The sequence below is a fragment of the Oreochromis niloticus genome, linkage group LG12 (genome assembly GCF_001858045.2).
Source record: "Oreochromis niloticus isolate F11D_XX linkage group LG12, O_niloticus_UMD_NMBU, whole genome shotgun sequence".
Lineage (NCBI taxonomy): Eukaryota > Metazoa > Chordata > Actinopteri > Cichliformes > Cichlidae > Oreochromis > Oreochromis niloticus.
In genome coordinates, this window is record NC_031977.2 from 13,200,898 (window position 1) to 13,220,647 (window position 19,750).

The 19,750-nt window shown below is 39.7% G+C and overlaps 1 protein-coding gene across 1 annotated transcript; it reads left to right on the top strand.

Moving 5' to 3' along the window:
* Window positions 1-40: 40 nt before the first annotated feature.
* inpp5l (inositol polyphosphate-5-phosphatase L) lies at window positions 41-18,640 on the top strand. The gene is made up of 16 exons (XM_003452622.4): window positions 41-607; window positions 5,904-5,945; window positions 6,752-6,852; window positions 7,132-7,219; window positions 11,031-11,094; window positions 11,639-11,742; window positions 11,976-12,028; window positions 13,207-13,326; window positions 13,527-13,611; window positions 13,715-13,810; window positions 13,900-13,974; window positions 14,260-14,333; window positions 14,424-14,535; window positions 15,710-15,778; window positions 15,873-15,929; window positions 17,021-18,640. The coding sequence occupies exons 1-15, from the start codon at window positions 548-550 to the stop codon at window positions 15,915-15,917; spliced, it is 1,188 nt and encodes a 395-aa protein (XP_003452670.1). The 5' UTR covers window positions 41-547; the 3' UTR covers window positions 15,918-15,929; window positions 17,021-18,640.
* Window positions 18,641-19,750: the final 1,110 nt, after the last annotated feature.

Consider the following 19,750-nt stretch of genomic DNA (forward strand, 5'->3'; position numbering starts at 1 on the left):
TGAGTGATGGTTGGCTTATCACTGATAAACTTATTGTATGGAATACAGCAAACCAGCAGCGATCGGAGCAAATGGGCGGAGCGCCGAGAGTTCATAACGCAACACCGCCCGCTTGCAGAAGGCTCTTCGAGGGTTTGTCAGCAACAGATGCCCAGTCCAGGCTGCTTAAGAAGCCCTCCTAAGAACCTACTAGTCCAATTAACCCCGAGGAGGCGGAAATCCACACGTCTGGGCGGGCAGTTACACAAACTTGTTACCTGCTCCCTGACTCCACGACGATGATGAAGACGAGCGCCTCTCTGCAGGGGTACGTTAACCGTGCGACACCGAAGCCCGCTATCAGCAAACGAGTTGGACCAGAAGCGGGAAGGCGTCCGTGAGACTGAGGGATAGCTGCTAGTCGCCACTCAGACTCTCTCTCAGATACTCACACACATTATAAGCCTCGGTAAGCTCCTGCAGAGTTGATCGCAGGCCTGCATGAGCATCACTGGCGACGCTGCTGCTGCTACTACGGAGTTTCCTCGGGACTGCTCGCGTCGTTAACATGGAAACGTTCACCGATGTGCTGCTTGTCACCGCAAACGTCGGCTCGCTCTTTGACAATGTAAGTAGAATGGCATCACAATTAAAGTCACACCATACTTAAGGTACAGTCAGAGGATTATATAAACGCTAATAGGCTCAAGTAAGCCGGTAGGAGGGTGTAGGGTAGGAGGCAAGTGTTTTTTTAAACATTGAATCGGCTACATTGCTAGCTTACATCATAGGTATAAGGATGTAAGCAGTGAGCTGAGCTCTTCTGGTGTTTTATGTTGTTTTTTTTTGTTTGTTGTTGGGGTTTTTCGGTAATTCACGTACATTTGCTTCGTAATGCGACGCTTTCAAGTTACCAAGCAATGTTTCCTTATCAGCTGTCAGCAGCAGATACTGTTAATTAAAAGGAAACAGTCAAAGTTCACTCATAATTAGACAAGCTACCTGTTGGACCCGTCACGTGCCAGACTGGAAGGGGTGGCTGCAGCTCAGGCGGCAGAGCAGGTCACCTACAAATCGGAAAGGTGGTGGTTCAATTCTAGTCTGCATGCCAAGTATCCTTGGCAAGATGCTAAACTCAAGTTGCTCTCCGATACATCCATCGGGGTGTGAATGTTAGATAGAAAGAGCGTGCTTTTCTTAATGAGGGAAGCTGCGTGAAGTGCTCTGATAAAGTAGTTATATCTACCAGTCCTATAAGAAACAGTCCTTTTACCGTTTACCAAATCCTTCTGAACCCGTCTGCAACACCCAGACATGAAAAATAACAACACACAGGTCAACTAAATGTTGTCATTCAGAAGTGTGTTTTTATTTTTATCCGTTTACAGTTATGCTTGCAATTAAATTACATATTCATACTGATAATAAATAGTGAATAGACCTCTTTAACCGTTGCCATGTTAACATGAAGTAACAAATTGCTTTTTTTCCGATAAAAATAAAATAAACAACAAAAGTGCAGTGTAAACAGGTAACTGAGAAAGAATAAAAACAAAAACACCTCCAACAACAGCATACCGCGCAATTTACATGGTGGAAAAGGAGCAGGAGGAAGTATAAACTTATTTAATCATACCCACTTTTGATGCTGTTTGATAATGATCAGCTCAGCATCTGTGCACACACATGTACAAACCTAATGATCTCCATACACACAGACGCATACATAATGCAGTGCGCAATGCACAGAACAAAACATCAAGTTGCATTGAGTGTTGGGCATAACTCATTCCAAAGTAAACTAAGGTCAGCAAAGGTTTAATAGAGGATTGCAGGTTACATAAAGTTTATAACAGATTTAGTCGCAGACGGTGATTTATTGCCAGGGATGTTAACTCATTTGAGTTACCATCCTTGGCATCCTGTCAATCTGCAAAGGTAGCTGTGCCTTTGCAGGGGTCCTCCAGATCCTCTATGAGGGTAATGAAGATTGCAACCACACTACTTGTCATCAATCCCAGGTGTAAAATCACTGCTTATGATGTCACTACTGGGAAAGTGTGTTTGTTTTGTATTCAATACTCAGTTTATAGCAGCCTTATAAAACATCAGAGATTTAGAACGCCATGGTAGCTCTGTGAGTCTGCAACACCATGTAAGTTGCACTTTACAGCCCAGTCTCACTTTTTTGCATGTATTCAAAAACATACAGTAAAACCACCTCTTTAAACACAAGATTAAATAATTTAAACTGTAATTTAACTGTTCCAACGAGTTCCAGCACTTTCTCTGTTTTACCTCGGCTTTGCTTAACTTTCAGACAGTGCAGGGAGGAGAGCTTTTAGACTCATGGAAATTTGGCTCAGGACCTGTTTCCGGTTGCCAGACCTTGCTCCAATGAAAACATGTCAGGTCCCATTGTGGGAGATATGTAAACAGATGAATATCTTCCCCGGTGGACTTGAACTTTTCTACTTACTTAAGCCCTCTCATTTCTATAAACAAACACTCCTAAATTATTCACCCAACTTTTGGGTGAGAGCAGGACCTCCAGCACAAGACAGAGTAAATCCTTTCCCTTTGCAGTTCTGGGCTGGCTTAGTGTCCTGTTAGAGACATTAAACTCTCACCGATATTTAGTGCCTTCTTGGCTACCATGTTTATTACTGAGCTTGTGTAATGACTAAATATATACATATTTATATATTTTCCTTGTATAAAAACAAATGCCTTCATTTTCAGTCATTCCCAGCTGGGATAGGACAGGATGTGGTCACCACTCTGTGACAACACCAATCAACTTAATCAGCCTGTTGAATTCAATCAATCAATCAAAATTTATTTCTATAGCACATTTAAAAAGACCACAGCTTCACACAAGTGCTGCAGTGCGGATTACAACAGTAGACAAAGAAAAGAGTTTAACGTCTACTATGCCTGCTGTCTGACAGTTTGCTTATTGTTCTGGTCAGAAAGAAAAAAATTAAGTGTCCAATTGGTTGTTGTAAGTTTGCCTCATCCAATTTTTAACGTTGTCACCCCTATAGAAAGTATAAATTAAAAGTATGTCAATTAAATGCGAATGTATTACAGCTGGTGGACAGAGTGTTTGGAGAAAGGCTGACATGGGAGGAGTCCTTTCGGTCATAATGGCTGAGTTGCTGTCATCACTGGCATGCAAATGCAGTATGCAAAGTCATTTCTCAGGTGCTTGGAAAAAAACCTGGCCTTGCAGGAGACCGCATATTATTCTGCGCCTACTCTGGGCTGTAAATCCAATAGTGTCACTCTAAGAAACTACATGATGAAAGTTGGTATTAATTGATGAACTACGAGAGTGAAGATTCTGGCAAAAGAAACAACTGTTTTACCTGGTAATACCAGCTACTAGGTATACAAGTTAACAAAACACGACCTTAAACAACAACAACAAAATCATGGGATGAAAGCAGATTTTTATTTGATCAGATGGGTGGATCAGTATTGTCGGGGTACAGCAACTCACATGTAGCATCTAAAATATGCCTGCTTTTCTAAACCTGGAAGCACCGAACCTGTTTGGCTTCTTTAGCTGTGTATAAGGCTTATCTGCTGACTTTTTTGAGTAACATTTTACTATTAAACCTGAATATCAACTGTCTATGAAAAAAGACACAGACCTTCATAGATGACAAGCTGATGTTGGCTGGACTGCAACAGGTGCAGCTGTACTTGTACATGGTGCAGGATAATGTTTCCAGGAAATCCCTAATGTTTATGTTAACCTGCTCAGAGTTTGAGATGACTTCCTGACTTCCATTTGAGCTGATTATCCATTAGCTGGTATGGCAGTGCAATTTTAAATACAGAAGCTTTTCTTTGTTTTGCATCTATCAAAGGTTGCTACTTCTATGTCCCTTCTGTTGGGCAGCATAAGTGAGCAAAAATAAATCATCATTTGATCTTCATTTGTGGACTCCATGTAAGAATTTGGTGGAATACTTGAAGCTGCAAGTTTTGTAACTCTTAAGCATTTAAAAAATATTTGACAATTTCTGTCACATTTACTAGTCACTTATTATTATTTTTTTTACTTTAACTTGCACTTGTAGCTCTGTGCATGTTTCCATGCATTTCTCTGTAGGGGACTTCTGTTGTCCCCTAGAGAGATTGTTCATATATCTTTCTTTCTTTCACTCAGTGTCATATTTTATCAATAATTGCAATCTTTCAGTCATAATTGTTTTTTCATAGGACGATGAAATGAGCATTTGCAACATTAAGTCAATGGGATTTAAAAAGAAACAATGTTTTAAAGCATATATATTTAAAGCTGGATAGTAGAATGTGATGCCCCTCAATGCCAGATAGATCAGGCCAAGGACTGTACGACTAATCTGGCACATGAAATATAAGCTATTGTGAACCAAGTGTCCTGTTAGAGTCATACATAGCAGTAAAATAAAGAATAAATAATTTTATAAAATAAATAATTAGTTAACTCTAACAGAGGTCTGTGAAATTTTCTTGACTGCAAATTGTAAAGCAGTGTATTTAAAATTAAGTACACCCCTACTGCTTCCATAGCAGGAGGTAAGTAGCTGCCAGGTGCTGCTGAATAAATGTACTTGATTAACTGATCATCAGCAAGTGTGAGGACCTTGTAAAGGAAGATGTTCTGATATATGTTAACAAAGACAGACAGTTTGACAGTTTCAGATTCTACAAGCCTCAGTTAGCAGCACAGCTTTGGTTTGCAAATTTGCATCTCATCAAACCACAAGATTTCTTGACCAATGTCCTTAAGAAAGACCAGAGCAAAATGAAGATGTTTCGCCATCCACAGCGCTGCATTTGACAATAACCAAACACAGCGTATCAGCAAAGAGCTCATACAAGTTGTCATGCACGGCGGTGGAGGGATGATGATTTGGGATTCTTTTGCAGAAAGAGGTCGTTTGGGCCTTCATTCATTGAGCCATTAACTCTACTGTATGCAAAAGTATTCTACAGTCAAATGTGAGGCCATCTGTCTGACAGCCCAGACTGGGTCATGCCGCAGGACAATGATCCCAAGCAAAGCAGCAAATCTCCAAAATGACGTGAGAGACTGATAAAGTCATGATAATGATTATATTAAGTTACTTCTGCTAAACGTGCTCTTACCAGATATCTACTTGGTTTCTCACACACTCGTTCTGCATTTTGCTTTCGTTTTTTGTTAAATAAATAATTCCACAGTGTAATATGTAATGTGCAGTTGTCTATAGGGGATGGTATTTAAATAATCTTTGAACCTGCTAACTATTTTTATTATGTACTAGTAAAACGTCAAAACTGAGAGAGAGTGTTATTTATTTTACTGTGATTGCAATATTTTTAGTCCTTTAGCTTTGAACATTTTAAATAGTTGAAGATTAGACTAACCCTGTTTCTTTAATTTGGTCTACTTATGATATAAAGCAACATTTAATATCTTTAAAATGTATTAATTAGTGGGTATGGTAATCATGGAGCAATTCAAAAAATGATGATATCAAACTACGTTGTCCACAATAATACTGCTATCATGGCACTGTGATTCTGTGATAATTGAGACATTGCAATAGCAGTTATATATGATTATATCTGTGCAAGTGAGGGAGAAAATAACATTTGAAAGGAAAAAACATAAATTAAGTATCTATTGTGGTGTCAGTGTTATGAGTTTCTTCTTCTTCGCTGCAAATTGGTTATCCTCTGCTGCCTTTAGCCTCACGATCTGTGAAATTTAAATAGGGACATCATGTTATCATAGATTAAAACGGGAAAGTAAATATTATCTATTTTTGGCACCTACAAATAAATACCCTATGAAAAAAATTCTGATTTCTAGATTTACTGAAAAAATTGTGTTAATCTGTGCCCAAATTATATGTTTGTTTGTTTGTGTTTACATTTCATAGGTCGGTGAAATTCAGAGTGAATGGTTAAAACAACTGTACAAGGTAAGCTTGAGCCTCTGCGTGTTGCAATAATAATATCACAGTTTTCAGAATGTGATATATCTGGGGGGTTTTAGGAGGGTATGGCCACTTCTAGGAAGCGAAACCTGTGTTGGTTCTGGCCACTGTCCTATTATACAGTTGTAATTACTGATAACATATCTGCAGAAGGACTAACACAGATAGTCAGCAACAGTAAACTTTCACCTGGCCTCCCTTCATGGATGTAGTGTTGAAATTCAAACATCACTAAAGCATATGCTCTTTAAAAAGACAAATTGAAAGGTCAGATATTTAAGATGTGCTGATTAATTTGCATTGTCCACACATTGGACATACTTTATGTGTCTTGTATTTCAAATTAAGAGTCTTCCCTGGAGAGAAATCCTTAATTTTTTAAACTGGATTATATTATGAAACATTTTCAGGAACATTTTGTGGAAAATGCTAGTGTTTTAAAAAGGTTTTATGTAAAGAAATGACATCCTTCAAAAGCAGCAACATGTGAGGATGATGATGTAAAGCAGATGAGGAGGGATAGGCAAGAAGAGATATGAGAGACATGATCTTTTCATGAAGTCAGTCTGATGTGGTTACACAAATTTACGGAAGGAACCACAACTCAGCCGTGTGCATGCATGTATGTCATTGGTGCAATCCAGTACTTAAACTGATAGCATTACCAGCCTGACTCTAAAGGACAGTTGCCTTCATCCTGTAACAATCATTATTGACCTTCTACACGCCTCAGTGCTCTTTAGTGTAAGCATATACATTGCACTGAGAGTGTTTGCTTTGCTTTATAACAGACTATCCAGAGCTACAAGCCACAGTTCATTGCCCTGCACTTCCAGGAGGTGGGAGGAAAGGACTACATGTTAAACATGGGCCATGCAGAAGACTTCTTCTGGTAGGATTAATATGCTGATTATAATGAATTTTGCCATTTTCATTGACTCATTGTTGTCAATTAAACAGTTCCTTATAATGTGTCAAAAAAATCAAAACCATCCACAGTTTGGTATCATTTGAGAAGTGAGAACCAGTCAAGCCATTACATCTTTTTTTTAAAAATATACCATTAATTGATGGTTATATAGTTATAGTCAGAAGACTCTTAGATTGTTAGGTCTGTATACAAAGAAACCTCCATTGCAGTGATCATACTTCTTTGCTCTGCTGTTACCAGGACCCTCGAGTCCAGTGAAGAAATGAAAGACTTTGACAGGTCTTGCATTTATGTGGACAACCAGTTCAAAGTAGAAGATACCTTCACGGTAAGAAACTCAACTCATACAGAGTAGTTGCTGTGTGTTTCCACTAGATGGAGTTCTCTTACATGTTACTGCACAATGATAACTGGATGCAGTCAATGCACTCTGCTGGGGAAAATCAGAAGTTTCTGAGTGACGCGACACAGTCTCAGTATTGAATTACATTATTTTTACATTACAGTTTTTAGGATAACTCCAAAAATACTTTACTATATATTTAATGTTGTACTAAAATTTAAAGAAGTTTTTGTAAAAAAAACAAACAAAAAAACAACCAACCAAACAAACAAAGCTTATCCTGGGCACATGCCAGTATTCATTTTAAGTCTTGATATAAAACACATTGTGAGCCCATCCATCTAGTTTTTTTATCCAGTTCATTGTGGTGGATGTTCTGGAGCCTATCCCGACTGTGGGGTACCCCGAGGATGGGGTTCCAGGGGTAATACACGGAGACAGATCAGTTAACCTAGCATGTATGTTTTTGGAGAGAACCCACTCAGGGGAAATTATACAAGCTCCACACTGTGCCGCCCCACAATTTGACTATTGCACACTTTTCATCAGGTTGTCTTCAAAATGAAAATGATAAAAGTCACGTGAAGTCATCTAAATTCTGTTGATATTTAGTTGTAATTGTATACAATATACCACAATAAATTGTGATTGCCACAGACTGCCCAAACAGACTTTTCTCTGAGTCTAACTGATATTCTGATCATCGTGTTAAAGACCAGAACACTACAAATAAAATCTGCTGAAATCTGAACATACTCTAGTAGTACTTCTTAGCTGGAGTCAGTTTTCAGTTCACTGCACAATGTTAAATGTGCAAAACAACAGCCTTGTGTAAGTGACATTGATCTCAAAGATGAAGCACAAAACAGCACTAAAGCTGTTGCACAATATGAGCACAGGGAGAGGAGGTGCTCTTAAAGACAGGTCTGTTAAATCTCATGCTGCTCCCTGCATTTCTTAATGTCAGGAGCTGAATCCTTGGTCTTTTGTTGGAATGCTGTTCAGTCACAGATTAAGCCTCATTGTCCACACCTTTTATGAAAGACGTTTTCTGTATGCACCTTTTTTTTATTGTCCTCATGTAATACAAACAAGCTTTTAATATCTTTCTTAGAAAGATATTAAAATGATTTCTTAAAGTTCATAGTAGCTTTTAACTGGTTCAGCAGTATTAGTTTCCTAGAAATTTTGCCCCTAGCTGGAAGTGCAAAAGTTGTGACTCACCCCTCATTTTTTATTTCGCTTTCAAGGAACCAGACTTTCTTGTAATTTTTTAAAAGTTGTTTGAGCAATAGTTCTCCAGGTTTTCCGAAGAGCTTTTAAAGTTTTTCTTTAGTCACTGGCTGCTTTTTTCTCATTTTCAGGCCAGTCCTTGAACCTGATCATTTTCAGGGCAATGTTTGTTAAGCTTCTTAACAGTGACCTATGAATCATTCAAGATTTTAAAAAGCAATGAAATTCAAGGGATAAGCCCGTCTTATGTCAACACATAACAGACAGCTTAGCAAAGAACCAGTTTTAAATTGTAACTTTAGGCACTTTGTTACTAGCAGTCTGTTGCAAAAGCATACTATTTGTTTCTATTTTTGTATCAACAAGTTGATTCCGAAAAAGCTATGAGCCGAAACATGTCTCGGCATACTGTGTAGAGAGGAAACTGAACAAGTGGAAGAGTCAGGCAAAAAATCTATATACAGCAGATCAACAGCATCAAGCAGTCAAATCAATTAATGTTATTTATACAACACTAAATCACAATGAAAGTTGCCTCAAAGCTCATATATTGTAAGATAAAGACCTTACCTTGCTTCAGATGGATATGTCAGTATGTACAGAGGAGGTCAGGAGAGAGGAACAACATTGAGTGTCTACTGCATGTAAACCAGGGGGAGGCTTTGTCAAGATCTGGAACTGCATTTTGGCCAGTGGTGTTGGACAGATTTTGGGCTTCAGCATAATTGAAGATGTGTGAGATCATCTTGACAGAGACCAAAACAAAAGGCAGCCAACATCCAGAGAAGAGCTTTGAGTGTCCTCCAAGAAGCCTGAAAAACTATTCCTGAAAACTACCTAAGCTTGTGCTCACACCAAATATTCACTTTCAAGCTGTTTGAATAGTTCAACCTCTGTTTTTTCCATGCATGCTTGCACATTTTTCAATAAATCGCGGTGCCTTTTTCCCACTTTCTTAGCAAAATAGAAAGAAAGGACAGTCAGCTCAAGACTTTTGCACGGTCGAGTGTTTTTTAAAGTATTAACCCACACTCCTCCCAGGTGATACCCTCACACTGAACGTTTGACAGTAGGGGTCAATGGCTGCATCTGTAGACTGAAGGTGCGTGAAGTAAAAAAGGGGAAACTCAATGGCCAGGTGAGAGTAGAGACAGGCCAAAGTCAATACATTTAACTCTAGATTAAAACTATTGATCCCAGCCTATTTGTACACAATAAATAAAGTGTGCTGGGGGGGCAGAAGACAGCCGGGACTAAGTTTCCTCTGCACTTGAGTGTTTGCACCCTCCGCTGTTTGCCCTGAGAGGGTTGCAGCCACCCCACCCCACCTAATGCCTCATTCTCATTTCGTCGGTGCCACCCGTATTGATTTTCAATTTGTTTCCCCTTGGCTGCGATCATCAGTTATACGGCCATGAGAGAGTTTGGGGAGGGGTGGTGGGTTCTCTTTTCAGAGAGGTTGCAGAAGCAGAGGGGGCAGACTTGCATGAATTCCCAGTACAAATGGTGTTTTGATAAAAAATCACTTGTAAGTCAATATTTTTTTATTAAACTGTGCACAAACCTGATTGATGAAGATAGGTGTTTGGCAGAGTATGTGGAGGAAAACGAGGAGGGAAATGTGCCTCTGTGTGTGCCGACGTGTGTGCACATACTTTCCAGTATATAACATTGTTACTAATCCAGCATAAACAAAGCGAAGAGTGTTGGCCATCTGATGTTTTATGACTTGTTAGAGTACACTTCTAATGCCCCAATTTTGTGAAAAAAGTGCCATCATAACTTCAGTGGGGACTCACTTCCTTCCTGAGTCTACAACAGGCTTTAAATACAAGTTAAAGAGAATTTCAGACTCAGTTAAATAACTCGTTGCTTAAATCTTCATTCAGACAAGTTGGTCACCGACTGCAGTTCGCTGGAGTCAAACACAGAGATATATCTAATTTTATTTATTGTGGACAATTTTGGCACTGAAGATAAATGAATTCTTCAGGGAGAAATTTCTCATGTAGCGGCTGGATTTGTGTGTGTGTGTTTGGGGGGGTGTCTGTCACGGCGGTCTGTCACGCCCTGAGCCCTCTTGAGTGCCGGCTGATTTTTCTTCAGCTCCCAGTTTGCAGCAGCGGTGTTGGCAGACAGTGGGCTCACTGCTTAATACCTTTTAAATGGTTTTAATTTTCTGTCTTTATTGATTTCACCGGCTGCGATTAATCAGATCAGTGGAGCAGGCAGTTAGTACATTAAAAATTGTCAGCCCCACGTCAGGGATGATTGGGTACTGAAGTGTGCGTGTCTCAGAAGCAGCGCGTGGATGTGCTGTGCAGTTATACGTCCCCTCGGAAAGAGTTTATTACTTAAAGTTTGCCATCTTTTTGGACAGTAACAATGCACTGTGTCATACATTTCCAGTGCACAAAGCATACCATGTGTTCTTGCTTTCTTTTAAGAGGATCAATGAAACCAAAAGCATCTGCAGAATGATTAAAAGTCCAGTTTCACTATCATTTTTTTGAAGTGGTTTACCTGAAACTGATTGTAACTGCTATATCTTTTCTATTTACAGGCTTTGGGGAGCATGTACTTCATCCACAAGACACTGAAAAATATACAACAGTATGACTTTCATGGTAAAAAAAACCCACAACGCTTACATAGATTTCCTATTTCATCATTCATCATGTTGTGCTAAATTTAGTTTCTTTTCCAAACAGAAAGTCTTGGAACGCACCAATGGTTATTACTCAATGCATTGTTTTGATAGAATCCTCCCGCCTTTGGTGCTGTCGGTTGTGCTGTTGCAAAATCCTTGTCGGTGTTTAATTGTTGGACATTTCTCTGGCAAACTGTGCTGGCAGTTTGAAGGCTACTTCTCCTATTTGCAAAGAACTCGAATTTAAAGTGGAGCGGCTATTTTGCTGTTGCATAGTCCAGTCACGTTAGACGTGAAAAAGCTCCTCAGAAAAGCTTATGGAAGGACCATAAACATCCCGAAGCTGCCACTCGCTGCGTGGCCCGAAACGATTGTTGTTCGCCGAACACAGTCTAATGGCCCGCTTATAGATTTGCTCATCATGTATGCCGCTCTGATGAGGTTAACACCAGTTTATTGATTGCTGTTTGCATGTTTTCTCACTCTTTTACATGTCACCTCCTTGGCTCTGCCTCTCACAGTTAAGAATTTTAAAGCAGTGCTGGAGAAGAACAGGTATATGGGCTCTCTGGACAGGGTCACCACCGTGGAGAAAGAAAAATTCCCAAAGAATTTCTGGCCTGATGTGAGTATGTATGCATGACTGTGCATCTGGGTATGCCTGTCGGGAGGGGCAAACATGGGCCAAAGGAGATGTTGGGACAAATGAGTCTACTGGGGCTTTTGGGGGGCCGTCTGCCTGCTCTGACAGGGTGATGAGACAAATTATGTGCAAGAATCAATAATTATCAATTTAGCCCTTTAAAGACACAGCTCACTGCTGTTTAGTGACTCACTCCAGTTTTTCCTGTGTTGCAGTTCAAGTGGTCCAGAAAGGGCTTCATGAGGACCCGCTGGATTATACACAACCAGTACGTAACAAACATTCACCTTCGCCGTGATGCACCAGCAGGGTTGAACACACTTTCATGTGTGGCTGTTTGGTGACTTTTTGGAAAAATACGTTTACAATAAAAACAGCACCCTTGGGAACAAATATGTAGCCTGTTTTTAAAAGATCGGAAAAGCAGCGTAGAAGATTGTTATGAGCCCAAAGTCCTTGACTGACTGTCAAAGTTAAATAAATAAAAAAATGTCCCATGGGTCAATGTTCAGATAAGACATCACATCAGAGGGCTGGGTATACATTTCACTGATAGTACCTAACCTTTGATAATAATTAAAAACAATGTTATTAAATCATATTTGGTATGTCCACATTGGCTTTGTCCATCTTTTACAGTATTTGGTATCAGTATGTTTAAGCTCCTATAATATGGAACCATAACTGCTGGAGTTAAAGCAACTGTTAGCCACTATGTCATACTTGTTTTTAAAGCATGCTTCGGCATCCCTCAGTAAACTGAAGGTCAAATATTGTAGTTCCTCGAAGACAAGCAAATAAAATTTTACTCAGTAAACATCTAAGAGGACATTTAAAACCTACTTTGATCTATCAACGCTGATATAAAACAAACAGTGAGGCTCACATTCAGCTGCTCCGATGACCTTGTGGTTTCTTATCATCCAGTTATTAATATCTTCTGGGTTGTGTTTTGACACAAATGTCCTCTTTACTTCACTGGTTAAACTCACAGAATATAAATAATTAATGTAATGTGGTGCTCTGTTGGGAGCTGAGACTCAGCAGGATGGTGGGCAGGGTTTTAATTTCGTAGTAGCAGTCAGTATTTGCTCTGCTGTGTTGTTACCTTGGGACTGGAACAACAGGAGCTCAAAATCTAATGTACCACAGCATCATACTGTGAGTCAACACAGCTCATTTGTGAGATGCTCATTAATTGCTTTCTGGTGACAGCCTAAGAAAAGGAGCCAGCGAACTGCACTTGTTTGTAGACTGAACATTAACCCAAGTGTGCTCACTGATAAGAAAGCTCCTGTAAATGACACCTGTTATTGGCATACAAACTCACATACACACCTATCTGATGTCAGGCTTTGGAGTTATCGGATCGTTTCGTGTTTTTCTCCCTCCATCTGCCACAACTCACCCTCTTTTGCCTGTGTGTGTCGGGGGGTGTTTTCACAGAGGTCTAGACCTGGTAAATGTCCACCTGTTCCATGATGCCTCTAACCTCATTGCCTGCAACTCCAGTCCTTCCATTTACTCAGCCAACCGCAATAACGCTCTCAGATATGTCATCAGCAGGTGAGATTAGCAGCTGCACGCTACTGTGTGAAAACATAATATTCAAAATCTGCTATCATGTAGCTCCTCTTATCCAGTGAATTAGCATTTTAACAGAATCAAGAGAAACATGTATGAGAATTTCCACACATACAAAGTACATTTGGATTAAGAATTAAAACCCTGTGTGATGACTTAAGGTAGTATTTTTATTTTTCCAGGATATCAGACAGTCGGCAAACTGTGCTGCCTTTCTTTTTGTTTGGAGATTTCAACTTCCGTCTGGATACACTTAGTCTGGTCCAGGTATGCAAGAGCTTTCATTTTTCCCAAAGTTCAAGTGATGCAATCATGTACCAGTCTGGAATTTTGACATAAACCCTCTCTGTCGTTTGTGTTTTTTGACCAGGATTTGTCCACTGCTGCCGATGTGCAGACGGTGAAGAAGGACAGCAGTAACGAAGTGCAGAGAATCATATATGAAGAAAAGGATAACGACCACCAGGTGACTGGAACAAGAGAATCTCGTTTAAAAAAAAAGGCCAGAATAATCTGCTTCAAACGTAACTTTCTCTGTCTCCTTTTCACCTCTAGGTTCTGCTTCGAATTGAGGAGAAGCTTTTCGCCTACCTGCACCAGGCGGTTTTCAGAGAGGACAATGGCAGAGCAGTAAGAACACAATCTCACCTTTCACCCATAAAGATATCATCAGTTGCACTACTGAGAAACTCAGGGGAAACTTAGTTTGACCTGTCTTCACAGATTTTAGATTAGATTCCATCAGGAGGAATACTTCATAGAAATGACAGCGCAGTAAACACAAAAAGGGAGAAACATTAGTAGTAGTAACCCAAATTATCCCCCATGTTAAATCTGCACTCGCTCACATCATGCTTGTTTTTCATGTGCTGACGTTTGTAGTCATTTGTAACCATAATGGCTTCTGTCCCTCAGCTTTTGAAATATGACAAAGAAGTGGCAGCCTTCCATGATGTTATTAGGGAAGAGGACATCATGTTTCCACCAAGGTACGACCTGTAACTCTGCTACTTGCTGCAAAATTCTGCCATTTACTTTTCATGCTTTAAGATTTTTTTCCCCTCTTGTGTTGTGCTCAGCTACCCATACAGTGAAGAGCATGCTAAACCAACTCAGTACATGAACACTCGCTGTCCTGCCTGGTGTGATCGCATCCTTATGTCACATACGGCCCAAGATTTAATCCACAGGGTGAGTCTTTGTCACGCTTGTTGTTTGTCATTTTACATCCACACAATCTCAGATATAATCTCTGCTAATTGATAATACTACACACAGAGATTATTAAAGGGTTATATTTAACTAAAAGTATATTTGTTTTCAGATAGGATCAGAAAGCACCCAGTAGCAGATCCATGCTACTTCTGCCATGTTAGTTATACAGCTTTGATTTGTAGCATCACATCATTTCTTGATGACAAACATGAACACAATTTGATGTAATATGTGAGTTAGCATGACGTGTTAAGGAAGCTCTTTAGCAAGCTAGCCAACCAGCATATCCACAACAAATGTGTTTCTAGCAATAACATTAGTTCACAGCATTTTAAGGTTAACCAATTGTGCTGCATGACTCTGACTCTGGTTAGTTTGTAAACCTTTGCTAATAGTGACGGGTTAATTTACCAGCCAGAGCAGCTCTAGGGGTTTAAATAAATTAGCTAGCATTATCTATTTAAGATAGTGTTTCGCTACAATATGTAGCTTGCAGTTTGTCTGTTTTTGCAGGAAAGCTAATGTTAGCTAACAGATGGTGATAGCTGTGGTTGCAAAAAGACTTCTTTTCCTGTAGAAGTCTGTGAGCCAAAGTCTGTAAAAGTCCTGCTGAGTATTTGGGATTGTTCTGGATCATATTTTGAAATTGAGGATTATCTGTGGTGTAAAACTGCATGTTCATTGCATAAGAAGTTGTCAATCACAAGTCATTAGACAACGGGCTTCGCATACTTTTCTTTCTTGTCTTGTTTGTGATGGTCTGTGTTGTGTGGGAGACGTTGGCACAGCATGCAAGCACAGCATGGACCTCACTTTCTTCTGATTTTTCTAGAAAATTAAGACTTTTACAAATAAATCAGCACACAGGGTGTTAGAGGACACAGAGGAAGTCAGAGAGGGTCAATTTTTTTAATACTACATGACACTTCACTCACACACTGCCATTTTAAAAAAGTATTTACCTGGACACGGTTTTACATTCATGCACACATACTGTATAACCTTTAATATGTAATGTGATGTAAATCCACTATGAACATAATCCAGCCCACAAAAATGTGATACTCAAAATTTAACTTAATATAATTTAAGAAGAATCTGTTTGTTATGTCTACATATAAATGATCTTCAAGTTCATTCTTCTTTTCAGAGAGACAATGGTGAGAAGAGTGTTGTTTACAACACAGTGGGTCCTAATGTCTGTATGGGAGATCATAAGGTAACAGATTACATAAGCAGTGTGTTGTGCACATTGTGCAGGTCACAAATAGCCATGTGGGCTGACTCTGATGTGTTTTGTTTTTCTTCTCTAGCCTGTGTTCTTGTCCTTCTCACTGAAGACAAATGACCACATCTGATACTTCTAAATGGTAAGAAGTTCCACTGTGTGTGTGTGTGTGTGTGTGTGTGTGTGTGTGTGTGTGTGTGTGTGTGTGTGTGTGTGTGTGTGTGTGTGTGTGTTCTGTACTGCATGTGCAAGTGCAGCTGAGTCGATGTGGTAATTCCAGTGAATGGATTCAGTGTGAGAGAGTGAGCACAGTAATCTTTCTCTGGTCCCTGGAGAGCCGTAACCCTACTGGCCCAGTGGAGTCGGGATATGAACTAAGAGTAATGCGTGCGGGACATAAGAGATCCTTTGTGCACATCGTAGTTGGAGTGCAGGCGATCTGCACCTTTGCTGATCTATGTCTATTGAATCCTCCTCACTGTCACTGTGGCTACACATTAGGTGCAATGCTGGCCTGCTTTTCATTAATTACCACACGGATGGCTGGCCGGAGACACATTCATTGTGCGGGGCAGCATATTGGCATTTTTACGGCCATGATTTTGTTTTGCTGCCATTTCAATTTATTTTTTTAAGGAAGAACTGCCTTTTCATGATTGTCCTTTTACAGAAAGCTGCAAAATGATGAGATCCACACAATGGGAGTGCTTGAAGAGGCTACAACCATCTCCTTTTGTGTTTTTGACATTTCAAAGCATATATTAGCCTACCGCTAGTACTTTCAGGCTACATTTTAGCTCATGCAAGGTGTGCTTTTTATGTAACCATTTACATTTTAAATGATACTAAAAATCATAGAGTTAATTTTACCTCATTGACCTGAGAAATGGCTTTTGCAGGAGAGTCAGTCACTAATTTAGACTTGATTTGCTTACAATGGCATTTAGATGTCTGAACCCACTGTGTCCTGTATTTGCACTGTAATCCACACTGTTTGAACAGAGTTCTGTGGCTGAAGATCTGGTGGTGGAGCAGGTCGTCTACCGGTCGGTGGATTGATCCCCGACTCCTCCGGTCCACATGCTGAAGTATCCTTGGCCGAGATACTAAACCCCGAGTTGCCCCTGACGTATCCATCAGAGTGTGTTAGCTGTGTGAATGTGTGCGCTCGGCTACAACAATTAAAAAGGGTTTTGAGTTCTCATTTACAAAGTGTGTTTCTGTCTGCTGCAGGTCTGTAACCACAGCATCCTCAGAGGCTGATCGGTGTGATCGTTCTCCACTACAACCGTCCCATCAGCCACCAAAAATAAGCCAGCGTTTCACTCAGCCTCAGCTAAGCTCCCTGCCACACACTGTTGACCACAGTTCTTGTATCATGTAACCCAGATTTATCAGCACGTGTCAAGAGTTTTTGAGAGTTGTTCCTATTCAGCGCTTCCTGACGGATTTTTTTAAATGTCCCTTCAGCCCGAAACCTCGAACTCAGCGAGGATGATCCTGCAAGTCCTACCTGCAGCTGCACATTCATGAGATACATCAAGAATTTTTAAAATGATTTTTAGCTCAATTGATTTGATTTTACTGGCAGTGTCAAAAATAACCAAACTTTGTATAAATTTCAATTTACTCATTTCTTACTGGCCCTAACTAAAGGCATTTTTAAATATTATAAAACACCAGCTTAAGCAACAATTAACAAAAGATTCAGGAGAGTTCTGGGCATATAATGAGCCACAGTTTGTGTAGTAGTGGTATCTTGAAAAGGGAAATATCAAACCCTCCTGGTCATATGTGTATGCGCTTGTATTTAGTTTTTTTATGCTCTATTTAGTACATGTATCTTTGCTTTGCCATCACCATAGCATTTTTTAAATGACGAGGGAAGCACAGCTGTCTTTGCTTCCAGGTGTCATGTGTGGATGATCTCCACTGATAAAACATGATTTGTGACAGATTTCCTACTTTTTTCATACAGGTTGCTACTTCATACACAGCTCCAGCCGTGACAGATTGGATTTTTAATAGTGGTATTATGATTAAATGAAACTAGACAGGCAAAAGAAAAAGGCCAGTAACATTTCAGCAGCAGTGCTGGGAACTGAGTGGATTACCGCAGCATCCAAATGAACTTGTTATCTCTCTTATTTCCCGACCTGTATTATACACATTATACCAAGTGCTTTATTACATTGACTTTGCATTTCTTGGTCGATTAATTTGAGCTGTCCTCCCCCAGTTTGCTATGCAGGATGTCTGCTCAGACTTCACCCTGCTGCGGTCGGCTTCAGCCGTATTTCATTGCCAAAAAGAATCACGCTGTAATTATGCTGTAGTGTTTACCTACAGCTGTAGTTAAGGAGAGCGTCTGTTTTGATCACCTGGCATCAAATAAATTAAAATTAAAAAAAAAAAAATCCTGTGCATAATCACACCTGTGCAAGTGTACCCACACTCAACAGAGGGGGCGCTGTTTGCTTTTGAATTACTGCATTTATCTTTGATCGCTTGTCTCTTACTGCAGCACCAGTGTAGTAATGTCATGTGTGAGTTAACAAGGTTAAGGTTTTGACATTTTTGACTAATTGAGTGTCTTTAAAGTGTGTTTGTTGCTTTTTGGGTGTTTTATGGGAGAGCTTTTTCCTATATTCGTCACAAAAATGCTTTTTTTGATGCCCAGGTTCAGAACTTTGGCTTGATGTTTGTAAAGTGTGACTGTAGCCTCATCGCAACGAGAAAGAGCGACACAAATGTCTGTTTGTGATAAATGCTTTATCACAGGAGTGGAGCTGGTTATAAACACTACATTTGTGATATTTCACTTTTGCAAATAAAGTATCACCCTCTGTTGCACTTTTGTTTTTCGTTTTTTGGGGTTTACAATCAAGTCACGCCTCTTATGGGAAAGCTAAGCTTGTAAACTATGTAAATGACCTCATTTCCCGAGAGCAGTTAACCCTGACAGGTTAGGTAATGATCTGTGTACCAAGTTACTTTTTTATGACTTTAATGACTTATAAAAATCTTATAAATAAACTATATTCTCACTTATATTTGTATAAATCGTGCTAATGCTGACTTTTGTGTTGATCACATTAAAATAAAGGGCAGATGATGTCATATTTAGCCTGTCCAAGTAACATGAGCTTTACATGAGTGTCTGTGTGTGTTATTGCATTTAGTTACTGTAATAAACCTGCACTTACTTTGGGTCAGAAGAGCAAAATGACAGCTAAAACAGAGGAAGTATTAAACCTGCGCTTTAGACTGAGAATCACAGTCAAGATTCTTTCTTTTTTCACTTTGTGTTGATGCAGCAGTTGGAACCAGATCCAGATTAAAGGCCAGATAATAAAAAAAATACAGATAACATCAGTAACAGAGGAGACCAAAATATGTTTTTCAGAATAAAAGACTTGGACCCACCTCTGTCACTTTGACACTCAGATAAGAACAACCACATTTTTGACTGTTCACGTACGTGACTGATGTGAGGCTGAGCATGTAGGAGTTGGGTATTTTGTACTGGAACACTGAGGTATGAGAGGACGAACTGGTCCAACTGGTTAGCAATGCAGCGAACAAGCTCCAATTAAAAAAAGAAATTTGGTGGTCAGAGAAGGAATTCTCTCACCCACACATGAAGTCTGAACTTATGTGTCAGACCAAAACACATCTTCCTAAACACTTGCAAGAACAACTACCTTTTTTTCAGACTTTTCTTTGAAGCACAATGTGATTGTCTTAGCAGCGTTCCCATGCTTTTGTTCTGACACAGTCATCAGACCTGATATCCTGTCAGGTGGATAAACCACAGCCAGCTTCAAGTCACTGAGCCTAAATGGTGACCAAGCTGCTCTGCTAGTATTGATTTGAAGTTGAAATGGGTTGCAGAGGTCATTGTCTTCAATTAAGCCCCACCCCACTAGTAAATCACACTAGAATTGACCTTTGACCTTCTTT